Below are 20229 nucleotides of genomic sequence, written 5' to 3' on the forward strand. Positions count from 1 at the left end.
AATTTCAAACGAACTCTCCTCTCTGAGGCCCACAAATGGGCAAATGCTGTTTTGTCGCCAAGAAATTTCCGCCTTGGAAATATGTACAATTTAAGCATAAGCAACAACTTTCCACGAAGCGACTCCGTCGCTCCGGCTGAACAATTGCCAAATGGGTTTCAGCTTTTAATTATATTTAATACCAAAGTGTTTATGCAAAGGAAAGAAAAACCGAAAGAAAGACGCCTCGAATTTGTGTGTGCAATCAACGGAATGTAAAGCTGCACTTGCAGTATGCAGAAAGTACGAGTGCAGCAGCCGCATGCAACAGGCGCTGCAGCTTGTAATTTACCGCTAATTCGATGCAGTGAGACGTCCGACGATGACGACTACTTATGTATGTACATGTATGCATGCATGTATGTCTGTGCTTACCGCCGCCACCCGTACCGCCCCCAGTGGTACGGGCACCGCTCCGCCCAGCACGGTGGCCGGTCACTTGGCCAGTTTGTTTCCGCCTGTTGCGCTCCGCTGAAGTCACAAGGGCTGCTGCAGGCGTTGGCCAATGCAGATTACCGTTGCACATGCGCACACACTCACACACTTTGCTGCACTGCGAGAAAGGAGAGCCACTCTTCCATTGATTGCCACTGAAAATGCATTTTTAAGGAATTTTGTCGCCGTTCGTTGCTTAAAAGCCCTGTTTTTATATGTTTCTCCATTCATTTATCTCCATTTAACAATTTAATTCCATTTTTTTTCTCTGTGTACTACCTCTATTCAGTGAAAAGAAACTAGCCAAGCTTCACGAATCGTGGAGAAGCTGTTATGAATTCAGGATTTGTAAAGGAGTCGTAGGAGTCACAATCCCAATTTTGTGTGGCCAATTAAAATACCATATGAACCTAGGTTTTTGTTATTTATTGTCATTTAGCTGCAATTGTTGTTATGACTGATCAGTTGCAAGTTCAACATAAGTTAATAATGATACGTTGCATTATCTATATCATAGTTTCATGTGTGCAATGCGTATGAAAGAATTTTACATCAATTAGAAGTATCTTGCGAGCTAGCAAAATAAGGATAACAAATTCTGTAATAATAATCGGATTTTTTAGCAATGTGATTTTTATTGTTTATCGTAAATATATTACTATTCATTTGCTAGTTTGGCAACTGAGTGTTCCATCTGCGTATTCTTTGCGGGTAGTCGAAGGTCGCCCATATATCTCATCTCCTTCGTTTTGGTTTAAAACTCGTTTCGTAGGGGTTCCTTTATTGTCAACATCAATAACATTAAATACATGTATAATATATGTTTTCCTTTCGATCTAAATAGATGTGTATAATATATTGATGTATATGTATAAATATACCGTAAAGAAATGGATAACTTATAATACAGTGCAATCCATTGCTGCATGGAGGAGTGAATTTATTTTCAAGTTGTTTTTGATCGATTCTAAAAATGCCCAGAAGTGTCCAGAACTGTGTTTCAAAACGAATTCACGCACCCATCAGCTGCATTTCAAAACACATAAATATATGTATATATATTCGTTAATTTGTATAATAAGAGTTCTTCAATGCTATAATGAGTCGTTAAACCTTAAGCTGCCATCTCCAGTTATGTATATGTATATCTCTATAGGGTTCCTTTTCCACCTATTCGAACGGTTGCGTTTGCGATTTGTTAATGTTTCTTTTAATGTTAATGTATAATGTAATGTGTATAACTACAGATATACCTATAGGCCATAAGTACAATGGAGGAGTGTGGCGATGATAACGGTTACCAACAAGTAATTTTATTCGTATAACTTTCGATTAGAGCAAAACATAACTGCAATAAAACATATTCCAATATACATATCTCCCCATCAATTATCTAAAACACTGAGACTTTAAAGTGGTTTTTAGGTTTTAAGCATAGTTTCGAATGTGATATGATTTCGTGATGCCGCCTACGCGAGCGAGCGGATTAAACACAGAAAGCCGAGCTGATCACAACAGAGAATGAACTGTGGTTGGTATAGTCACTGTATAGTTATATATCTCCTATATAGGTGGTGCCCCGATGTCCCTCGCATGATATGGTCAAATCAAAGAATTAAGTCTAGATACAGCGTAGTTATCGAATATAGTTATCATATATGTATATATCGTATATAGTCAGCAAATTGTGTTTGTGGCCAATTGTACGTTTTCTCTTTGATAGCGAAATCGGATATGTAGACCCTATAAGGGTGGCCATATGCCATATAACAACTCTACGCTCTCCCTGCCCTTTTCGAAAAACCAACCGAAAGAAGAAAGGCAATGGAAAACAATAATCGCGTATATATATGGCCACATGCTAATGAAGTTATGCGGAAATATTTCCATTGATTTCGGCCTTTTTTTTTGTTTTAATGCTTTTCTATAGCTTTCTGCTTGAATGAAACCGCGCATCCAGCGTCGAGTTTTACCTAGTATTGCTATTTTCATTTTCCTATTTTCATTTTCCTTGTTGTGGTTGCTTTGCATTATAGTTTTTCGGTTTTGTTTCTTTTTTTTCGTTTTATCTTCAAACAGTCTTTGGGACCATATAGGAGTGTTTTGATATCGACGCCGCCTAACATCGGTGAGTGCTTACTTATTGTCCATATTTACATCGAGATTCATTATATATTTCATCATCCGCATCTATGTTCGGTTTGGGTTCGCTCAAGAATTCATCTGGTTTTATTGTCGTTGTTGTCTACGTTTCTTTGGTACTCCTACTCCTGTCTACTCCTCCTCTTCCAGCGACTTCTCGGGTAGTCCGTACTTGGGGCAGCACATGCCCTCCGTACCGTCCATGTTGAAGCAGAAAATGCTGCGCTCCAGTTCGGTTGGCTCGTGTGGCACGATGCCGTGGACTTCCCTTAGCTCCGCTTCGGGAAACCAGGCGGGGTCCGAGTCCTCCACCACCTTGATTCCGCACAGACTGAAATACGAAATGTGTGTGAAATAGTCATGAAAATTGGGCTGACTCCTTACCGCAGCACCGCCACAATCGGTATCCACAGAATGGATGAGAGTATGAGGAAGAAGGCCACGACGATGCACCAGTGGGGCCACTCCATGCCCTCAGTGGCTCCCTTCGAGCCAATCCAGGCAGGATAGCTACTGCCCTCGGTCAAAAGTTGATAGAACGAGGCCAGCAGGATGGTGACCATCGCACAGGGCGATAGGTATTTCCAGCAGAACATCCAGTAGAAATTCGGCCGCGATCCGGTCATCATCTCAATATCGTCCGAGAACCGGCGTACCCCGTATATGTAGCTAATCGAAAGGCACTCGAAGAGCGCAATGATCAGCAGCGGGAAGTTGCCCGCGAAGCTGTCCATCAACTGAAATATATAGCTCCCAGCCCCATTGGCAAAGCACATGGAGATCGTGCAGCAGGAAAAGCAGAGTGCCTGCGAAGGAAATGATTCCAATTATTATAAATTTCACAAGGAAAAGGTCAATAAATCAGCGCAAAGCAGTGGCAAATGTACACGAATAGCTCACCCCCACTATATATTCCTTGGGCAGGTTGGGAAAAAGTTTCATGTCCACCAGGGATGTGACCACGCCCTCCAGCGTCCCGAACTGCGAGTCAATTCCCAGGGTAAAGAGCATCAGAAAAAATAGGACGGCCCAGAGTTGAGCCCCCGGAAACTGATTGATCGCCTCCGTGAAGATGATGAAGGCCAGACCTGTTCCTGAAGCACTCTGAAATAGTAAAAATATATATATATATATACATATATATGCGTAGAGAAAGTTAACTCACATTGGCCAGTTCCGTTTGAAGATCGCAGACAGGCAGGTTGTGCGTCTTGTTCTGGGCCAACAGCCCATTACGCTCCTCAGTGCAGCGATCAAAGGTCGCCGTGGCCTTAAATCCGATGACAGAGAACACCACCACTCCGGCGAACATGGAGGTGCCACAGTTGGTGAGCGATACGAGTATGGCGTCCCTGTAGCAGTTATTATTCGCCGGATTGTACGAACTGAAGGCTATAAGACCGCCAAAGGCCAATCCCAGCGAGAAGAAGATCTGGGTGCCGGCCTCCAGCCAAACGACTGGATCCAATAGAGTTTCCCATCGAGGGGTAAACAAATGTGCCACCCCATCTGCTGCTCCCTTTAAGGTGATGCCCCGGAAAAAGAATATTATGAGCACCACATAGGGGAATATGGCCGTCATATAGACGATCTTGCCGGATGACGTGATGCCCTGGACCATGCAGATGTAGACCAAGAACCAGGAGACGATTAGCGCAATGGCCATGTGGTAATTGAAGTTCTCCGGCATATCCACACTCTCCGAGCACTGCAGTGTGGTGCGATACCAGTAGAACTGCGTCGGGGAGGAGGCCACGCACTCCGGCTCGTGGTCGTAGGTAAAGTTCTTATACAGCCTCGTCGGACAGTCCGCCCAGGGCAATGGCGATTCGAAACTGTGCAGCAGATAGATCAGGCACCAGGCGATTATAGTGTTATAGTACAGCGCCACTATATAGCTGACCACCGCCGATGAGATCCCGATGCCGCCCAGATACGGCGACACCTGGCTCCAAACGCCGATGGCTCCTTTTCGCAGTCGCTGGCCAATCGCCAGTTCCAGGTAGAAGATCGGTATGCCCTGGATGCACAGCATTATGAAGTAGGGCACCAGAAAGGCACCGCCGCCATTCTTCTGGGCCAAATAGGGAAAACGCCACACGTTTCCCAGGCCAACGGCATAGCTATGCGAAATTGAAAGTAACGAATTAAATAGTTACTAACGTATGGCTATGAAACATACCCAATGGTGGCCAGCAGGAACATGATCTTGCTGTCCCAACTCTCCCGCTCCTCGCCCTCCTTCTCGCCCTCGACGATGTCCTGCTGATCCGCAGAGGCAGTCGCAATGGCCACCAGTTCGGCCTTGGCCTTCGAAGTGCTAGCCTCGGATCCGAAGGGCGGCGGATCCTGTTCCAGTTCCGAGGACTCGTCGAAGGCGTCGGACATGAAGCCCTGGTTGGTGGCCCCATAGAGCGGCTGGTGGTGTAGTGATGTGTGGTGGTGGTGGCTGACGCCATGCTCCTTTGACACCAGGCGACCTCGGAGTTCCTGGAATAATTAACTGATTTCAGTAATCTCGCCAAAAAGAAGGAATTTTCTCCAAAGCGGGTGAAAAAAAGTAGTGAAAGTACCCAGAGTGAATATATTTTATTAATAGGTTAATCTGTTATTAACTTTTTTTTGCGCTGAATACCAATCAATCTGCCCGCCGCGCTGTGGACTTACCCTCAATTCCAGCTGATCGATGCTCTTCTGGCTTTTGAGGATTATATCCCGGGAGCTTTGGCGCCGCAATAGCTGAGCTGTGTTGGCCATGATTGTGTTTTATTATTATGATCTCAATTTATTACAGGGTATTATAGGTGTACGAGTGGGTGCTGTGCGGGTGTGTGTGGTTGCCTAAAAGTGCTCTAAGTCCGTGCTTCCGCTTCTCGAATTGTCCGCTGATTTCACTTTCCTCGGCGCCACCTAGTGTTGCGTTCGGGTAACTAGCAACTCACTGGACATTTTTCGTAGCATACTTTTTTAGGTGGCTGTATAAATCGCGCATTATTATTATCCCCTTGCTGTGCGTTCAGTTTACTTTGAGTTTATTTCTGGGCTTTATTGTTTTTTTTTTCTATGGCTTAGTGCTTTTGTTAGTGCTTAATTGCAGGTGATAACGGTGCATTAGTAGTAGACGCCATCGCAGTGCCGCAGGCTGCTTTTTCTAGTGGAATACGTATTACTAATAACTGTACTTAGCATGCATGCACAGAGGAAAACGGGAATGGAAAATGAATTTAGTGAAAAAAATATATATTTTGAAAAGTAAGAACATATAGAGAACATATTTTAAAAACCAATTTAGGATTTCTTTATGTTTTTGTAATTATTTAATCGCTGAAATGATTTTTGACAAACGTTTATAACGAAAATATGCTACTTAATGGATTTCTTAAACATAATAAATACTATCACACAGATAGTTAGGAAAAGAATGTCAGCTTATTTCAAATAGCTGGTATTTTTGACCGTGTGCTTTCCATCAATCAAATCATGCAAAAGGAAATACCCACACACAGCAGGACATGTGCGTGGTTTGCGTGTCTAGGTCCACACAATAAATCAATCAAAGTGAGTCCTGCCCAACCACCCACCGCCCCCTGAACACTTTCCGCCCACCTACTAATGCAGCTTAATGGAATTCACTTTCTTTTTGGCCCTGCAATTAGTGTAGGCTGTGTTTCCCAGGGCGATGGGAGTACGGGAGTACTTTACATCGCTGCCATGGAGACCTACATTATTACTCTATATGAGCATGCTTTTAAGGATACTGATTTTGGCAATCTTTGGCGTGCAGCATTACTTGTATGTGCCCTTCTCAAAGGCGAGCTATATCCTTTTAGACTGGCTTTTTTGTTGCTCGCTGAAATCTCACTTATATAACCGAAGCAAACACTCGCGAAAAATTGAAGTCGCACTTAAACAAACAGCGAAGTAAGGGAGTCCAACAAAGGGGCGCGATGGGCGCGGGGCGGGGGGGCTATTGTTCGATTATCCTTGGATTAACAGTTGCAGGTGGTTGCATTAAAACCTATTTAAAGGCCTATTCCGTCGCTCCTTTCGCTATCCCGTGATTCTGATTGGGATAACGTAACGCTGTGTCGTAACGGGACGTTGGCAGGAAACTGTTGAGCAGCAAAGGACGTAATAGCCGAATGGCAGGACGAAAAGCATAGCGGTTAACGGGGGAGGCGACAACGGGAGAGCAAGGAGGCAAAATGAAAAGAGCAGCGCAGACGCGCCACGCGCCACGTGAATCCAAGAGAGAGGGAAGATGGTAAACAAAAGAGGGAGAAACATAATGCGAAAAATATTCACAATTTCGACGAAATCAGCTATATTTTATACCATCTAAAGCCCAAAATCGAGTATCTCAATTTTAAGATATGTCGAACTATTCATTCGATTAATTAAGCCAATTGCAACATTCAATTGAAAAAAGCGTTAGTGATTTTTAAAAAATGAACTGGTCATCGAACGAGTTCGTTTAGAAAGTGTTATCGATGAACTTCGTGTTAGCAGTGATTGCAATCCACATAGTGACGAAAACTAATACATAAAATATTCAAAACCACAAACCATACAAACTTTTAATTGCGAAATGTGTTTCAGTAAAATGGTTTAGTTCCCACAATGAAATTAATATATTTAATATTAATATATTTACTGCGAATTTCTGTTCATCACTGAAATGAACTAGCGGTGAACCAGCCGTCTAATGAACACATGCCGACATACCTCTCATAAATTGTTTATGATTTCGACACGAGAACGGGGAATTGCGTGGATTTATAGAAAAGATGGTGTTCAAGTGCCAGGAGGACAGTTTCCTGAAGGAGGTGAGCCCTCAAATGAAGCGCAAAGTACCTAATTACATAACTGTGATTTAATTTGCCGCAGTTCAAGACAAAAATCGTTAGCAGCGAGTTTGCCACCTTCGATTGGACAGATGCCAGTGGAAAGGTCGAGAAACTCAAGGGCTTCAATGTGACCTGCGAAGACACGATACTGTTTCCCGAAGGCGGTGGTCAGCCCTGCGACTACGGAACCTTAGGCGGATTCCCCGTAAAGAATGTCCAGAGAAAGGGCTCTACTGCTGTTCATTTTGTGGAGTCCCCAACGAGCTTCGAGCAGGATGCCGAAGTCCTTCTGACACTAGACTACCAGAGAAGACTGGATCACATGCAACAGCACTCAGGACAGCACCTGATCACCGCCCTGTTCGACAGGGAGTTCAAGTACGACACCACCTCGTGGTCCCTGGGATCCTCTGTCTCCTACATTCAATTAAGTACGCCTCATTTGATAAGTCGCGAGTCACTGGACCTCATCGAACGTCAGGCCAACGATCTGATTCGCGAGGGCCGTGAAGTTACGGTGCTTCTTGTGGATCCCGAGGTGGCGCAGGAGTTCCAGGATGCCAGGGCTCCCAGGGGATTACCCAAGGATCACGAGGGTCTGGCCAGGGTGGTGCGAATCGAGGGCATCGAGAGCAACATGTGTTGCGGCACCCACGTCACGAATCTTTCTCAGCTGCAGTGCATTAAGCTGCTTTACGCCGAGAAGGTGAAGTCGAATGTTCTGGTGCACTTTGTCGTGGGCGAAAGGGTGCTCGTAAAGCTTGGCGAGGTCTTTCAGCGCGAACAGCAGCTAACAGCGGCTTTAAAGTGAGACTCCCAAGGATGTGGGCCAGTTTTCTGTAACTAATCATCTGCATTTCACAGAGGTGGACCCGGTCAGCACTTGGAGCTCGTCCAGAAGCTACAGCAAAATGTGAAGGGCAGCCGGAAATACTTCCAGCAGCTGCTTAAACGCTACGCCACCGCCGAAGCCGAGCGTCTTTGCGATCTGCCCAAAAAGGATCGTCCGAAGTATTTCTCTCTCCACCGACGCGACGGCATCGAGGTGGACTTCATAAACACATTCTTGCGGGTGGCTCCGGAGGAAATCTTCTACTTTCTGACCGTTTCCGAGAGCGTGTTTGCTGGCAGCAGTGCCAAGGGACATCTGGTGCTGCGCGGAGATCCAGAAATTGTCGGGAAACTCGGTCCCCAGTTCGTGGAAATTCTCGAGGGCAAGGGAAACGGCAAAGAGGGCAATTTCCAGGGAAAAATCAACAACTTGGCTAGACTGGAGGAATGCCAAGAGCTGCTGGAGGCGGAGTTTAAACCAAAGAGGATCATCGAAGCCACTCCTGCAAATGGAGCTCAGCTGGAGGCAGAGGAATAAAGTATTTTTGGAGTGGTCGAATTACAATATTTGTATGCGCTACTAAAATTCGAAAATAAATATTGACTATTTTTATAGCAAATAGTTAGCCATATCGCAATCCGATGAGAAAGAATTAGTCACATGTTCTTGTACTAAAAACATACATATATTGGTATTCCCTCGATTGACTTAAGCAGCAAACACGGTACTGAGGATAACGAAAGCGTTAAGCTTTGTGGTGTGGGATCACAGGTAGTTGACATCGTAGTTGCGCATCTTCGAATTGAGTCGCCAGTATTGATTCCAAAATCCCACATCGATGATCCGTTCGTGGAAGTTGAAGACGCCCACTTTGGTGTATTCACAGATGGCCGGATAGGTGCAGTCGTCCTCGTCGTATAGATCCACCCAAAGGATCGTGCAGATGCCGAGGGAAAGGAGACGCAGTTTCTTTTGATTGATCGCCCTCTCCAAGGTCAGCAGATAGTCGGCGGACACGGGATTCTGGAGTTCTACCGGCACTGTGATCATTCGATTTGTGGCACCCCTTAGCAGAGTCATAAAGGCCTCCTCGTCTGGGTTCTTCAGACTGGCTTGGTACATGAACAGCACTCCCGATCCATAGAGAAGCGCCTTTTTGGGCTTCGTGTAGGATTCTCGCACAACACCCACTGCCACCTCCGTGTAGTCCCTGACTAGGCCGTTCCAGTACTGCACCCACTTCTCCACGAACGTGCCCTTGAAGCGCTCCGGCATCTGAATTCTGTCGGTCAATCTCTGACGCAGGGCCGTTATACGACCACCCACGCGGAGGAACTGCATCTCCTGGCGGGTTTTCAGTGATCAATTTGAAAAAACCCGAAAAACCAGGTGGAATTGAAGTGCTAGAGTTATCAAATCAAAAAAACAGCTGTTAAGTGTGACTGTGCGCCGGAAAAATATCATCGGCGCGACGGTGATATATCGATATCACCTGATTAGTCGAAAATAATTATATTTAACTGTATAATATCAAATATGTGTGGCACAATTTTAAGATATTGTGCGTTCAACCTTATTTTGAAAACATACATATATTTATTTTTTATGGGAAATCTCAATTGGTGTGGTCTGACACACGGCCACATTGTTCCTTCGATAGATCCAGGCAAATTATCGATGACAAAATATACAAAATAATTGTTTTTATCGCGAATTGCCAACGCTCTGTACAAGTGATGTACGAAACGAGTTAAATACAGCACAAAACGAACGGATAAAAGCTGCACGCTGGGCGTATCGAGACAAAGAGGGCGTGGCGAATCGAAATATAGCACCATCCAATCCCCAGAAGACGCGGCGTAAACGTAATATGCAAAAATCGCTACCATGAAAAAGGGCAAGGGATCAAGCTCCCTTGGATCGAAGGAATCATCTGGGAGACCATCCTCGTCAGTCCTGGTGTCCAAGGAGTGCGCGAGACTTGCGGACTCTTCAGGATCGGCGGGGTTCCAGCAGGACGGCAAGAAGCAGCTGCCGGAGCGGGATGACTCGCTGGATGCCAAGGAATGTAAGTACAACGCACTTCCCCTTCCAACGCGATACAAGTGCTCATTCCCATGCAAACACAGTGGTAGGCATACTAATAGAAGCACAGGACGTGTGGTTAGCCAGGAGTATTTAACTCCTAGCTGTGATAACGAAATTGGTAAACGAAAATATACAAATAAAAGCTGATACCTTCAAAAGGGCACATGTTCCTATTCCTAGAGAATCACAGTAGTCCTAAATATTTCACAAAACACCACACAAATACAAAAACTCAAGCGGACTTAAAAATCTTTAAAGAACATTTAAATATTACCAAGTTTACCGTCTTCAGCTGCAGGAATGGAAACAGAGTCGATTAGCAATCGGCCATTGAACGATGAGCCATTGAAAGATGAACCTAACCAAAGCGAGTGCACTGGCATTTCCACCATCCCGGCGATTGATAAACTACGCCGCTTCTGCTTTATTGGCTCCACGGACGAGCCCGTCTATGCCAGGCCCGCACTGGACCTTGCTGTCGAGAACAACTTCGCATCGCTGAAGGAACTCTGCTCCCAAGTGAGCGAAAACGAGCTGGTCGAGTGCTTGGTGAGCGTTTTGGGCAGCGGACCGAATACGGAGCACCTTCCCCGACCCGACGAGCCGCTCCTAGTCCTGGCTGTTTTCTTTGCCACGTGCGAAGACGAGAAGAAGCGAAATGCAGTGCGAAATAGATTCACCGACCTGATCACCAGCGAATCGGATCTCCTGCTGTTCGTCCAGCTGGTCAAGCGAGTCCAGAAGGTGCTCGAACGTAAAACGCCCTTCAATCGCACAGTGCGGAAGGCCGTCCTCAACTGGTATGGCACGAAATCGCTTGACCGCCTTCTCCACTTCTGGTCCGTAGGCGATGGAACTCGTTGGCCTGCGCATCGCGACCTGCTGTACCGCTGCCATTTTCGGCATGCCAATTTTTTACCGGAAATCATTGCTGCCTTAAGGCTGCTCTCATCATCGCCAAAGGAGCTATCGCAGTGGCCTGATTTTTTGACGCCCTTGACCAGCTTTCGCGAAACCATTGAGGGTGTTGTGAAGCTTCGGCTCCTCAAGGATCGCGGGCAGGCTCTCCCCATTGTGAAGAAGTTGTCGCTGAGCTGGGAGCATGTGCCATTCCATTTGCTTCACGACCCCGGGCTGGCGCATTTCCTCGTTCCACGCATGAGCTACGAGCAACTCCTTCAAAAATGGCCACGCCTCTCGCGACTGCACTCCCGAGTGCGCCCCTTTGCTGAGCAATTGCTGGACCAGAAGAAGCTTAAGGCGAGCAATGTACCGCCCGTGCGTCTGCTGCTGGAGGATATGCGTCTCAGGAAGCCCAAAAAAAAGGTGAGTGTGCCCCCCAAGCCACTATAAATCAGTTGCTACTACATCCATCACTCAACAACAAAACAAAAAATTAAATTCCAGTGTCCAACTTCGTTCCAAAAGGCGAGTTTCCTGTATAGCGTCTACGAGATATCCTTTGGCCTGAACAAGGCACTCGGCAGGCGACTGCACATTACGCTCAATCTGGAGCGGGCCTACCTGGGCAGTAAGTCAAATGGCTACTCATTAATTATTCAGATTACTCCAAACGTACACCCCCAGAATACCTTTCTGGTCCATGTCGTTCGCTCAAGTACTTAGACGCCCTGGTGGCATTGGCTTTTGGCTATTTCCGCAGCGACCCGAAGGTGACGGTGGAGTTTTGGCACGACCGCAGTGGCCAGTTGAAGGCGCTGCCTTGGACAAAGGAGATGTCTGTTTCAGAGGCCACGGCCTGTTGCGAGAATCAGAAGGTAATCACTGTGCACAAACGATCCCCGTCTTTACCATTGATCTTCGATGCAGGTGGGCAAAGTCAGGCAATCGCTAAATGAAATTCTGTCCAGGGCGCTACTGGATAAGCAGAATACGTTCGACGTGTTTTTGGTACTCGTGCCGGGTGCCGCGCGCGGAAATCCGGAAAATAATTCAAAGTGCTTGGCTGCTCTAATGGACGAATATCGCGAAAAGCGAAGCTCCAATGCTAAGTGAGTGTTTTGCATTGGTAATTACAATTAATATGGATTAACATCCTTTCCGTGCACAGATTCATTATGGTGAGCCTGCGGCAGCATCAACGCTCCATGATATATTCCAGCCGACGAAACGAGAACTTGTTAGAGTTGTGCAGCCTGGATAAGCACACTCCGCGTGTGATTAACGCATTTGTCCGCAATAAGTTCTACTAGGCGGAGAAATGCACTTCAAAAATCCGACGACCACTTCATCGCACAACTGCAGGCGCAAAACAGTTCCATTTGTTGAATGACGGTGGCCATCGGTTAGTTGCCATCGGTCATCTCTCTCGCTTTCATTGATGCCTGGTCGTTCGCTTTCGTGTAACATATATAGGCCCTTGGTGTGTAATCGTTTTAGAACCAGGCCAACTCAATGCTACATTCATATTTACGTACTACTAATTGTAATAGTTGCATCCCGGAATCCAGAATTCATAATTCCTATCGGGCTAGTAAGATATTATTATCGCTCGTTTTGTGTAATGAAATTTGTATTAGCATTTGTAATTTTTACTCGATTTGGTGGATTAATTTTGTTGAAATCAAACTGAATCAACTGAACTGAACTCAATCTAAATTCAATTTGGATTTAAAACAATCTCAATAAAATCGCAAGCGCAAGCAACAACAAAAAAACCGACATAAAAACCAAACAAATTGCCTTACAAACAAAAATGTTAGTAAAACTTTCATTTTAGTTTAGACTTTTTCAAAAATTGAATACTGGAACTGAAACACAATTTATGGCATTTAGATAAAGTTAAAGTTAAATATAAACTAATCGTATGGCCTATGTATTGAATATTAATCTAACGTAACTTTAAAATAGTCCAAGTCAAAGCAATAATCACCAATCACTAAGCAAATCCAGTTATAGCCTCAGATCTTTTATAGATTTTTGTTGTGCTCGAATAGAATCGAATTAAATTAGCTAAATAGTTGAAACGCGTACAAGGCAAAAATTAAAGGAAAAACAAAAACTCCCAATGTGCCATACACAACCCACAGCCCACAAAACACATTCACCCCAAACACTCGATCAGTATACATATTTATTAGGTTTGTGCAAAATTGCCGAACCGAAACCAAATAGAGAACAATAACGAAACGACAAGCAAACGCTACCAATTTGACTAAAATTAGTTAAGTGAAATTATACTCAAATTACGATTAAATTACATTTACTTGTACAGAAAGCAAAGCAACCGATTTGGAAGATAAGCAAAAGCCAACTGAAAATAGGAAAATTGAAATCGAAAATTAACTAACCAGAAATCGAAAGGACAAAAAAATAGGAAATATTTCCACGGACATTTCTAACCAAATGTTTCCACACGCGTCTGTGAAGTAAACCGTTGTGATCGCTTTAGATTTTGATTTAAACAAAACATAAATACAAAACTACAAACTACTAAATACTGAATACTGGATACAAAAACAGATAAGCCGGAACATGAGCCGCAACAGGCAGCTATAAGTTGTTTTATATATTTTGTAAACTCGAAATCATTAGGAGCGGAACCGAAAAGTACCTATACAACAAAAGCTAAACTAAAAATGAAACTGATACTGCAGAGCCAACCGATTGAACTCCAAAAACCCAACAGAATTACGGATAATGTATTCAACTGCCCGAGGTAAATCCCGAATAAGATTGTCGGTAGGAAGACGAGAGGATCTATGGACTACCGCAGAGTGTATGCACTTTACAGACTTTGAATTTATTGTTACTAATGTTAGGGCTAAGTTCTAACCTCTCTAAACGTTTTGACCCTAAGAATTATTTAAAGATACGCAACAGAATTCCACAGTGAAATGAGTAAGGATTCGAACGTATTTGTTCCTCGCCTATTATTTATTTTACATCCATTTATGTTTGCTATCGGCTTTAGCCGATTAAGATAACATGCGTATGCGTAAGAAAAATGCAGAGACATACATTTTTACGCATTCCAATTTCAAAAATTGTATTGATTTTTGTATTATTAGATTTAACGCGTTTATTTATTGTAAAAGTTACAATTCAGTTTGTAAAGTGTATTTCACCCAAACAACAGTAAAGTCACCGAAATGTTGAAGCACTGAAAAAGTAAAACAAAAAACTGAAGCCAAGGAAACACATTTCAGTTAGAGAAAATTTTAATAATGAAAATTATTGTTGTTGATCAAATCAAATCAATTTAAAGGAAACTAAAAATAAAACCAAAACTGAAACTGAAATCGACTCGAAACGAATTGAATTAAATCCGTAGTAAAACAGCAACAAGAAGCAAAACATCATGTGATATCTATTTCAAAAATAAATCGATTGACAAACTAAAAGAAGACCTTACCATACAGAAGCAGAATATAGTAAAATTAGCCTAAAGCCACGAAGCGTTCAGAAAACGGAGTTTCGAAGACGAAATCGATTTTTTTATAGTTTTTCGTTGATGAGTTACGTAAGATCCCGAACCACAGATCCATTTAGTAAGAACCACATCATCAGTAATATACGGCTCGACTTTGACTCTCTCTTTCTCGCCCCTGGCCCCGCACTATCAATGTATCTCTTTCTGTCTTTAGTGTTAGTCGAAATTCGGATTGTACGCGAATTTCCAAAATGTTCAACTCCTTGCTAACGTATTCCAGAAGGTTTTTATAAGCATATACATAAACGTATACATACTTCTTATACACTACCCTAGGCTAACGTTGAATAAATTCTGAATGATTCGAACCGCACTCACCATTCGCATTTACTGGGTATATTTGATCTCTTGGTTAATAGATAGTAGGATATATTAAGTTAATATAGATAGTAAGATCTTAAGCAAATAGAAAAGAATAATCAACGCACGTTGGTAAACGTTTTATTGCTGCCGCATTATTTTTGAGTTACATAATACACTCCAGGTAGGCACAGAATGAATAAATTCTTAAAGAATCCAAGCAGCACTAACAATTTACATTTTCTGTGACTACCAAGGTGGGATTTTTCATTGGCTTTTCCTCCTCCTCGTTTTCTTCTTGATGAAATTCCCCATTTGCGTTCAAGAGTATATTTATATGATCATCAAGTAAAATGCGTTCCATCCTGCCACTCTCTTTAATCCACGGTATTGTTTTCCAGTTGATAAAAATATAATTCGATCGTTTTTTTTGCCTTTTTGCTTCTAGAGTTGTAAGCTAGTCCCCTTAACTTCATTTTGTTTTTGAGTAAGATTTGTTTCTTCTGGTTTTAGGTTCAAGTACCCTCGTCTTTGCCCGCCTCGAAATGTTTTCTTGATCCGACTTGTGAATTTGACTTTTCTTCGGCAGATCCTACTTATTCTCGGTGATTATTCCCGCAGGACCGCACACGTACAGCTTCTGTTGGTCCCGACTCCTGATGGGCTTAAAGCCCAGCTCGTCAGTGGGCACACCATACTGCTTGAGCTTGCACTCGTAGGTTTCCAGGAGATCGTCGTGGGCCTTTCGGGCCTTGGTTACCTCATAGCGCAGGTCAAGGATGATCTTGTTCTTCTCATCGATGATGTTGCCCACCCGTTCGTCCAGGCTGGTTAGCTTTTCGGCGAAATTGGGGGCGCAGGTGGCAATCGTTTCGTGTAGGACGATGCTGCGCTTCTCATCCTCGCGCATCAATGCGGCGATCTTGCGCTCCAGAAGAACATTCTTCAGTCCTGTCTTCTGCTGCAGCTCGACGATCACGTCGTTGAAGCGCTCCTTGAGTCCCTCCCGTTCCGCCACCAGAGAGTCGTTGCGCAGAATCAGAGTTTCCGCCTCCCAAGTGAGACCCTTCACCTTCTTTTCCAGCCGAGTGTTGCGCGTCTTGAGGCGACTCAATTGCTGCTTATCCCGCTCGTAGAACTCCAGCTTGCGCCGATACTCGTTCAACTGGATATTGGCATGCTCCAAAGGCTCCTTCAGCCGCCGATTCTCAGCTGCCGTGTCCGCTGCGATTCTGTCGGATCTCTCGGCCTGCTTGCGCAGATGCTCTAGCTGTTCCTTCATGCTGCCAATCAGCGCCAAGTTGTTAAGCGTGATATCGTTGTAATAGTTCTTCATGTCGTTGAAGGCTAGGTCGTGGTGGTCCTGCAGGTCCTTTATCTGCTGGTTCTTCCGCTCCTCTACCTCGAACATTTGTGTGCCGTAGAAAAGGTCTAGCTTGGCCTTCTGCTCGATCATTTTCTCCTCGTGGAGCATCTCGTTGTCCTTGCGCTCGCGTTCGAAGGTGATGCGCTGCTCTCTGCCAGAATACGAAAATGAAATGAAAATGAAAAAACGTGAGAACAGGATTAATGTTTTTGCGATTGTACCTACAGCAGCTTCTCGTTGAAGTGAGCCTCCATTTGGCGCAGCTGCATCTCGCTCATCTCCATTCTCTCGCGGAGCATGCGGCGCAACTGGCGCTTGTCCCTCTGAAGCTCGTTTTCCTGTAGAACATGGTGCTCCTGCGCCAGCTTCAGTTGGGTCATCGCCTCGGCCCGAACCTCACCGAGCCTATTGTGGTTCTCAAACTGCAGATGCTTCATCTGCTGCATCACATGCTTGGTGTCGATATCCGCCAGGTCCTGCGTGGCCTCGATCTCCTTGTCCTTCTGCTGCAGCTCGTAGCGGGTCTCATCTAAAAAAAAATACAATTAGTAAAGCCAAAGGAAAGGCGGAGCAATCCCCTGGGATTCACTCACCCAGCTGCTGGCGCGTGATCTCCCAGAAAGTGCGGATCTTGTCCCGCTCCAACTGGAAGTAGTTACGCTCCTCCCGCTCACGATCCATTTCCGCTTTTAGCCGGAGGGCAAATGCCTCCAGCTGGTCGCGAGTCATCGCCGAGGTGTCCACTCCATCGATGAGCACTAAGCAGAAACATAGGCAGAAGAAATTTAGAAATTTAGGAATGAAAACAAGGATATGACTTGAGTATTCGGTGGTACACCCATTAAAGCTAATTACCAAATGGATTTTTGACTTGGTTATTTTCTAATATTGGGCTAGGGGTCCGTTGAAAGTTTAGTCCGCATATTGGGGGTCCCCGCCCTTATGGCTATTTTATGAGAGCGGCACGCCTGGTTACCCTCTCCTTCCCCTTTTGCCCCTTTTTCGCCCCTTTTTAGCCCCTTTTTAGCCCTGCCGCGCGCCTTCCCTTAGCCACTGCCCGCATATGTGACCCAACAGCAGACCGTGTTGTAATTGTTTTCTGTAATTGGCATCGTTGGCCGGCTGGTGCCAGGACTTGGCCTAGGAAGGGCTACTAGGACCACCAGGACCACCGGGACTACCAGGAGACGAACTAGAAGCCACACGGAGGAAAAAAGACCAAAGACATTGCATTCTAGTAATTATTGAATGAAGTTGCGGTGCGCGGGTAAACTATTTAGAGACGTGTGATAAGATAAGTGTAGGGCCTAAACAAATCTAAGATATAACTGAATAATACGACCTAGGGGTTTCCATGTGTACCACGAGTAAGAGCGTTTTTCAGTGCACGCACAGAAACAATTATGTGCGTTAGATGTCCCAGAGAGCGAAGGAAGGTCGGGGGTTTGGGGAACTGCAGTGTGCTCACTCGTGCGAATTAAGTGGTCAGTTTGGCCCCCCATTTTTTGCCTTTAAATTTTCCGACTGCAAGGCTGCGCCAGAGCAATTGCATCGGGAATTTCTTGTCCTCGGCGCTCCTCCCGTCCCTTTTGCACCCGGGCCCCGCCTTCTCTTTTGCTTCTCTCCTCACGCAGATTATCGTTATTTACTAATTGTTTTGCTTGGCCTTTATAAATTGCCCTGAATGACCAATGTCCGCCATTCCGGCTGCCCAGATATCCAACTACCCAACTACCCAGTGGCACCCTGCTGCCATTAATGTTCCGAAAATGAATTGCCGGGCAGTCCTCGTCCTTGTTCAGTTTGTCTACTCGTGGAGGGTCTTTAACAGCCGGTGTTCTTAAAGAGGGCACTGCATGAATTTTGCAACAATTACTGATATCCTATCCCACTTCAATAACCGTTCAAAGCAGTTAAATTTGTGAGTTCATAAATCTATGCTGAAGTGCAGTTTACTTCGGCGTTACTTACCTGGCAATTTTTTGCCTTTTTTGCCCTTCTTCCCCTTTGGCGGCTGTAAGAAAATAAGTTTGAATGAAATTATTATTCCGATTTTTTCTCAGAATCTCAGAAGAGAACGCACGTTACAAGAGAAAATCTTATTTAATTCATTTAAAGGACCTAAGCCGAGCTGGAATCCCAACTTGAAGTCTCGGCTGAACTTGCACCAAAGAATTTCCACATTTGTCTATGCAAATTGAAAGAGTTCTCCTCGCTGGAGAATGGAAATGGGGGACTGTGCAATTGTCGTCTGCAGCTCGCCACTATTTTTCGCACTTTAAATCCTTTAACAACGTTTAATTCGATTCCCTTCACGTGGGAGAAAGGCAGCGAAAGGCGGAGAAAGCGGGCAACTGCCATCGTTGCTTTAAATAATGTGATGGCGCGGCTTTCAAAACAATTTCGCAACAGCTGTTGGCTGTTGGCTGCTGGCTTATTGCATATTTTATGACTGCAAATTATTCAAAAATTTTCGAAGCCGCCTGCGCCCGTCGCCAACCGCGCTTTCGCATGTCCAAAGGCGCAATGTATATATTTATATATATAAATATAAATATAAATATATGTTGCCGATGGAAAAAAGGCGGATATATGTTGGGGGCAGGTCTATACATAAACAAATGATCGAAAATAGACAACCAAGCAGGAGTTGGAGAGGAGGACTCCTGCTTGACTGCTATAAATACACAGTGGAGCTACTGTAAAGGGATATTTTCGAATTCTTTGAATCTTATAGTTATCAATAAGTCCTCCCTATATATGTACTTATATAGGCAGAACTATTTAACTACTATATTTGTTTTGAAATGAATGCTGTGATACCAGCGTTGACATTTTGACTAGCAGGAGCAGGACAGCCTTGCCGAGGCTTCACTGTAGCCCACTCGCAAAGTGCAGTTTGTATATGCAGCAACAGCAACAGCCTGGCTTGGCATGAAAAATTGAATGCGCCGCTTGCAGTGCAACTGAAAAAATCTGAAAAGCTGAGACTAAAGGAGCAGCGGCATGGAACCGGAAATCGGATAGAGGCGGAAACTGCTGGCCAAGCAGTGCGGCCATAAGGCGGCCGAATGGGTGCACTGCTTTGTTAATGTGATTTAACAACTTATTGCTCACCATACTGCTGCCGGTGCTTCCTTCTTACGATTCCTCTGCTGACAATAAGAACCACTTCGGTTTGGTCTTTCCTGACAACTGAGTCTCTGGCGGCCTACGGTCCAACAACCAAACAAACTTATCGATAAAGCAGTTGCCAATGTGTGGGTGTCGTGTACTCGTGTGTGGGTGTCTCCGGGCAACCGAAAGAAGAGGTTAAAGGTTAAGGCGTTGTTTTGTCGGCTCAGTCTTCTCTCAATTATATTCTACGGCAGAGACAAATGGGTTTGAACTGGCAATATTCAAAATTTGGGGAAACTTTTGCAGTTATCGACTGGGTTACTAGGGGACAGATTTTCATGTGCTGAAAAACATTTTATTAAAGCTTATAAATATATTCGAAACATTTTTAAAGTGCGCGAAATCATGTTATATACATTTCTAAATACAAAATGCAGGTATACATTCACCATAATAAACCGCATCTACTTTGGTATACGCGTGCCCGACATTAGTTTGCTGCCCAAGCCAGTGAAAACCGAAAAGCCAGCCCAGACCAGACTCTTTCTCTTGTCGCCGTCTGCTGTCTGCTTCCTATAAATGGTCTCTTGAATTTTCCCTGCCCCGATTC

The 20229-nt window shown here is 44.6% G+C and overlaps 5 protein-coding genes and 1 long non-coding RNA gene across 8 annotated transcripts in view; 3 read left to right on the top strand and 3 right to left on the bottom strand.

Annotated features, from left to right (window-relative positions):
- Positions 1-20229, top strand: part of LOC117148771 — a 97009-nt gene that overhangs the window by 48187 nt on the left and 28593 nt on the right. The window lies entirely within an intron of this gene.
- Positions 871-5868, bottom strand: LOC117148756 (sodium-dependent neutral amino acid transporter B(0)AT3). The gene is made up of 6 exons (XM_033316349.1): positions 5284-5868; positions 4799-5106; positions 3782-4739; positions 3517-3720; positions 3001-3422; positions 871-2947 (listed from the first exon to the last, which is right to left on the bottom strand). Exons 1-6 carry the CDS (start codon positions 5371-5373, stop codon positions 2749-2751), a joined length of 2181 nt encoding a protein of 726 aa, XP_033172240.1. The 5' UTR covers positions 5374-5868; the 3' UTR covers positions 871-2748.
- On the top strand, positions 7299-8914 carry LOC117148764 (alanyl-tRNA editing protein Aarsd1-A). The gene is made up of 3 exons (XM_033316360.1): positions 7299-7442; positions 7504-8270; positions 8328-8914. Exons 1-3 carry the CDS (start codon positions 7404-7406, stop codon positions 8830-8832), a joined length of 1311 nt encoding a protein of 436 aa, XP_033172251.1. The 5' UTR covers positions 7299-7403; the 3' UTR covers positions 8833-8914.
- Positions 8959-9736, bottom strand: LOC117148767 (mitochondrial import inner membrane translocase subunit Tim29). The gene has a single exon (XM_033316365.1). It carries the CDS (start codon positions 9634-9636, stop codon positions 9061-9063), a length of 576 nt encoding a protein of 191 aa, XP_033172256.1. The 5' UTR covers positions 9637-9736; the 3' UTR covers positions 8959-9060.
- LOC117148757 lies at positions 9930-15149 on the top strand. 2 transcript variants are annotated; one of them, XM_033316351.1, is made up of 6 exons: positions 9943-10363; positions 10676-11709; positions 11791-11914; positions 11971-12161; positions 12214-12395; positions 12455-15149. In XM_033316351.1, exons 1-6 carry the CDS (start codon positions 10183-10185, stop codon positions 12594-12596), a joined length of 1854 nt encoding a protein of 617 aa, XP_033172242.1. In that variant the 5' UTR covers positions 9943-10182; the 3' UTR covers positions 12597-15149. The 2 variants fall into 2 exon arrangements, with proteins under 2 accessions (XP_033172243.1, XP_033172242.1); XM_033316352.1 differs by lacking the exons at positions 11971-12161; positions 12214-12395; positions 12455-15149 and having other exon boundaries at positions 9930-10363; positions 10676-11708; positions 11789-11909.
- LOC117148763 (dynein regulatory complex subunit 4) lies at positions 15262-19962 on the bottom strand. The gene is made up of 5 exons (XM_033316359.1): positions 19620-19962; positions 18474-18516; positions 17096-17260; positions 16728-17031; positions 15262-16653 (listed from the first exon to the last, which is right to left on the bottom strand). Exons 1-5 carry the CDS (start codon positions 19620-19622, stop codon positions 15729-15731), a joined length of 1440 nt encoding a protein of 479 aa, XP_033172250.1. The 5' UTR covers positions 19623-19962; the 3' UTR covers positions 15262-15728.

The sequence above is a fragment of the Drosophila mauritiana genome, chromosome X, assembly GCF_004382145.1.
Source record: "Drosophila mauritiana strain mau12 chromosome X, ASM438214v1, whole genome shotgun sequence".
In the NCBI taxonomy this organism is placed as follows: domain Eukaryota; kingdom Metazoa; phylum Arthropoda; class Insecta; order Diptera; family Drosophilidae; genus Drosophila; species Drosophila mauritiana.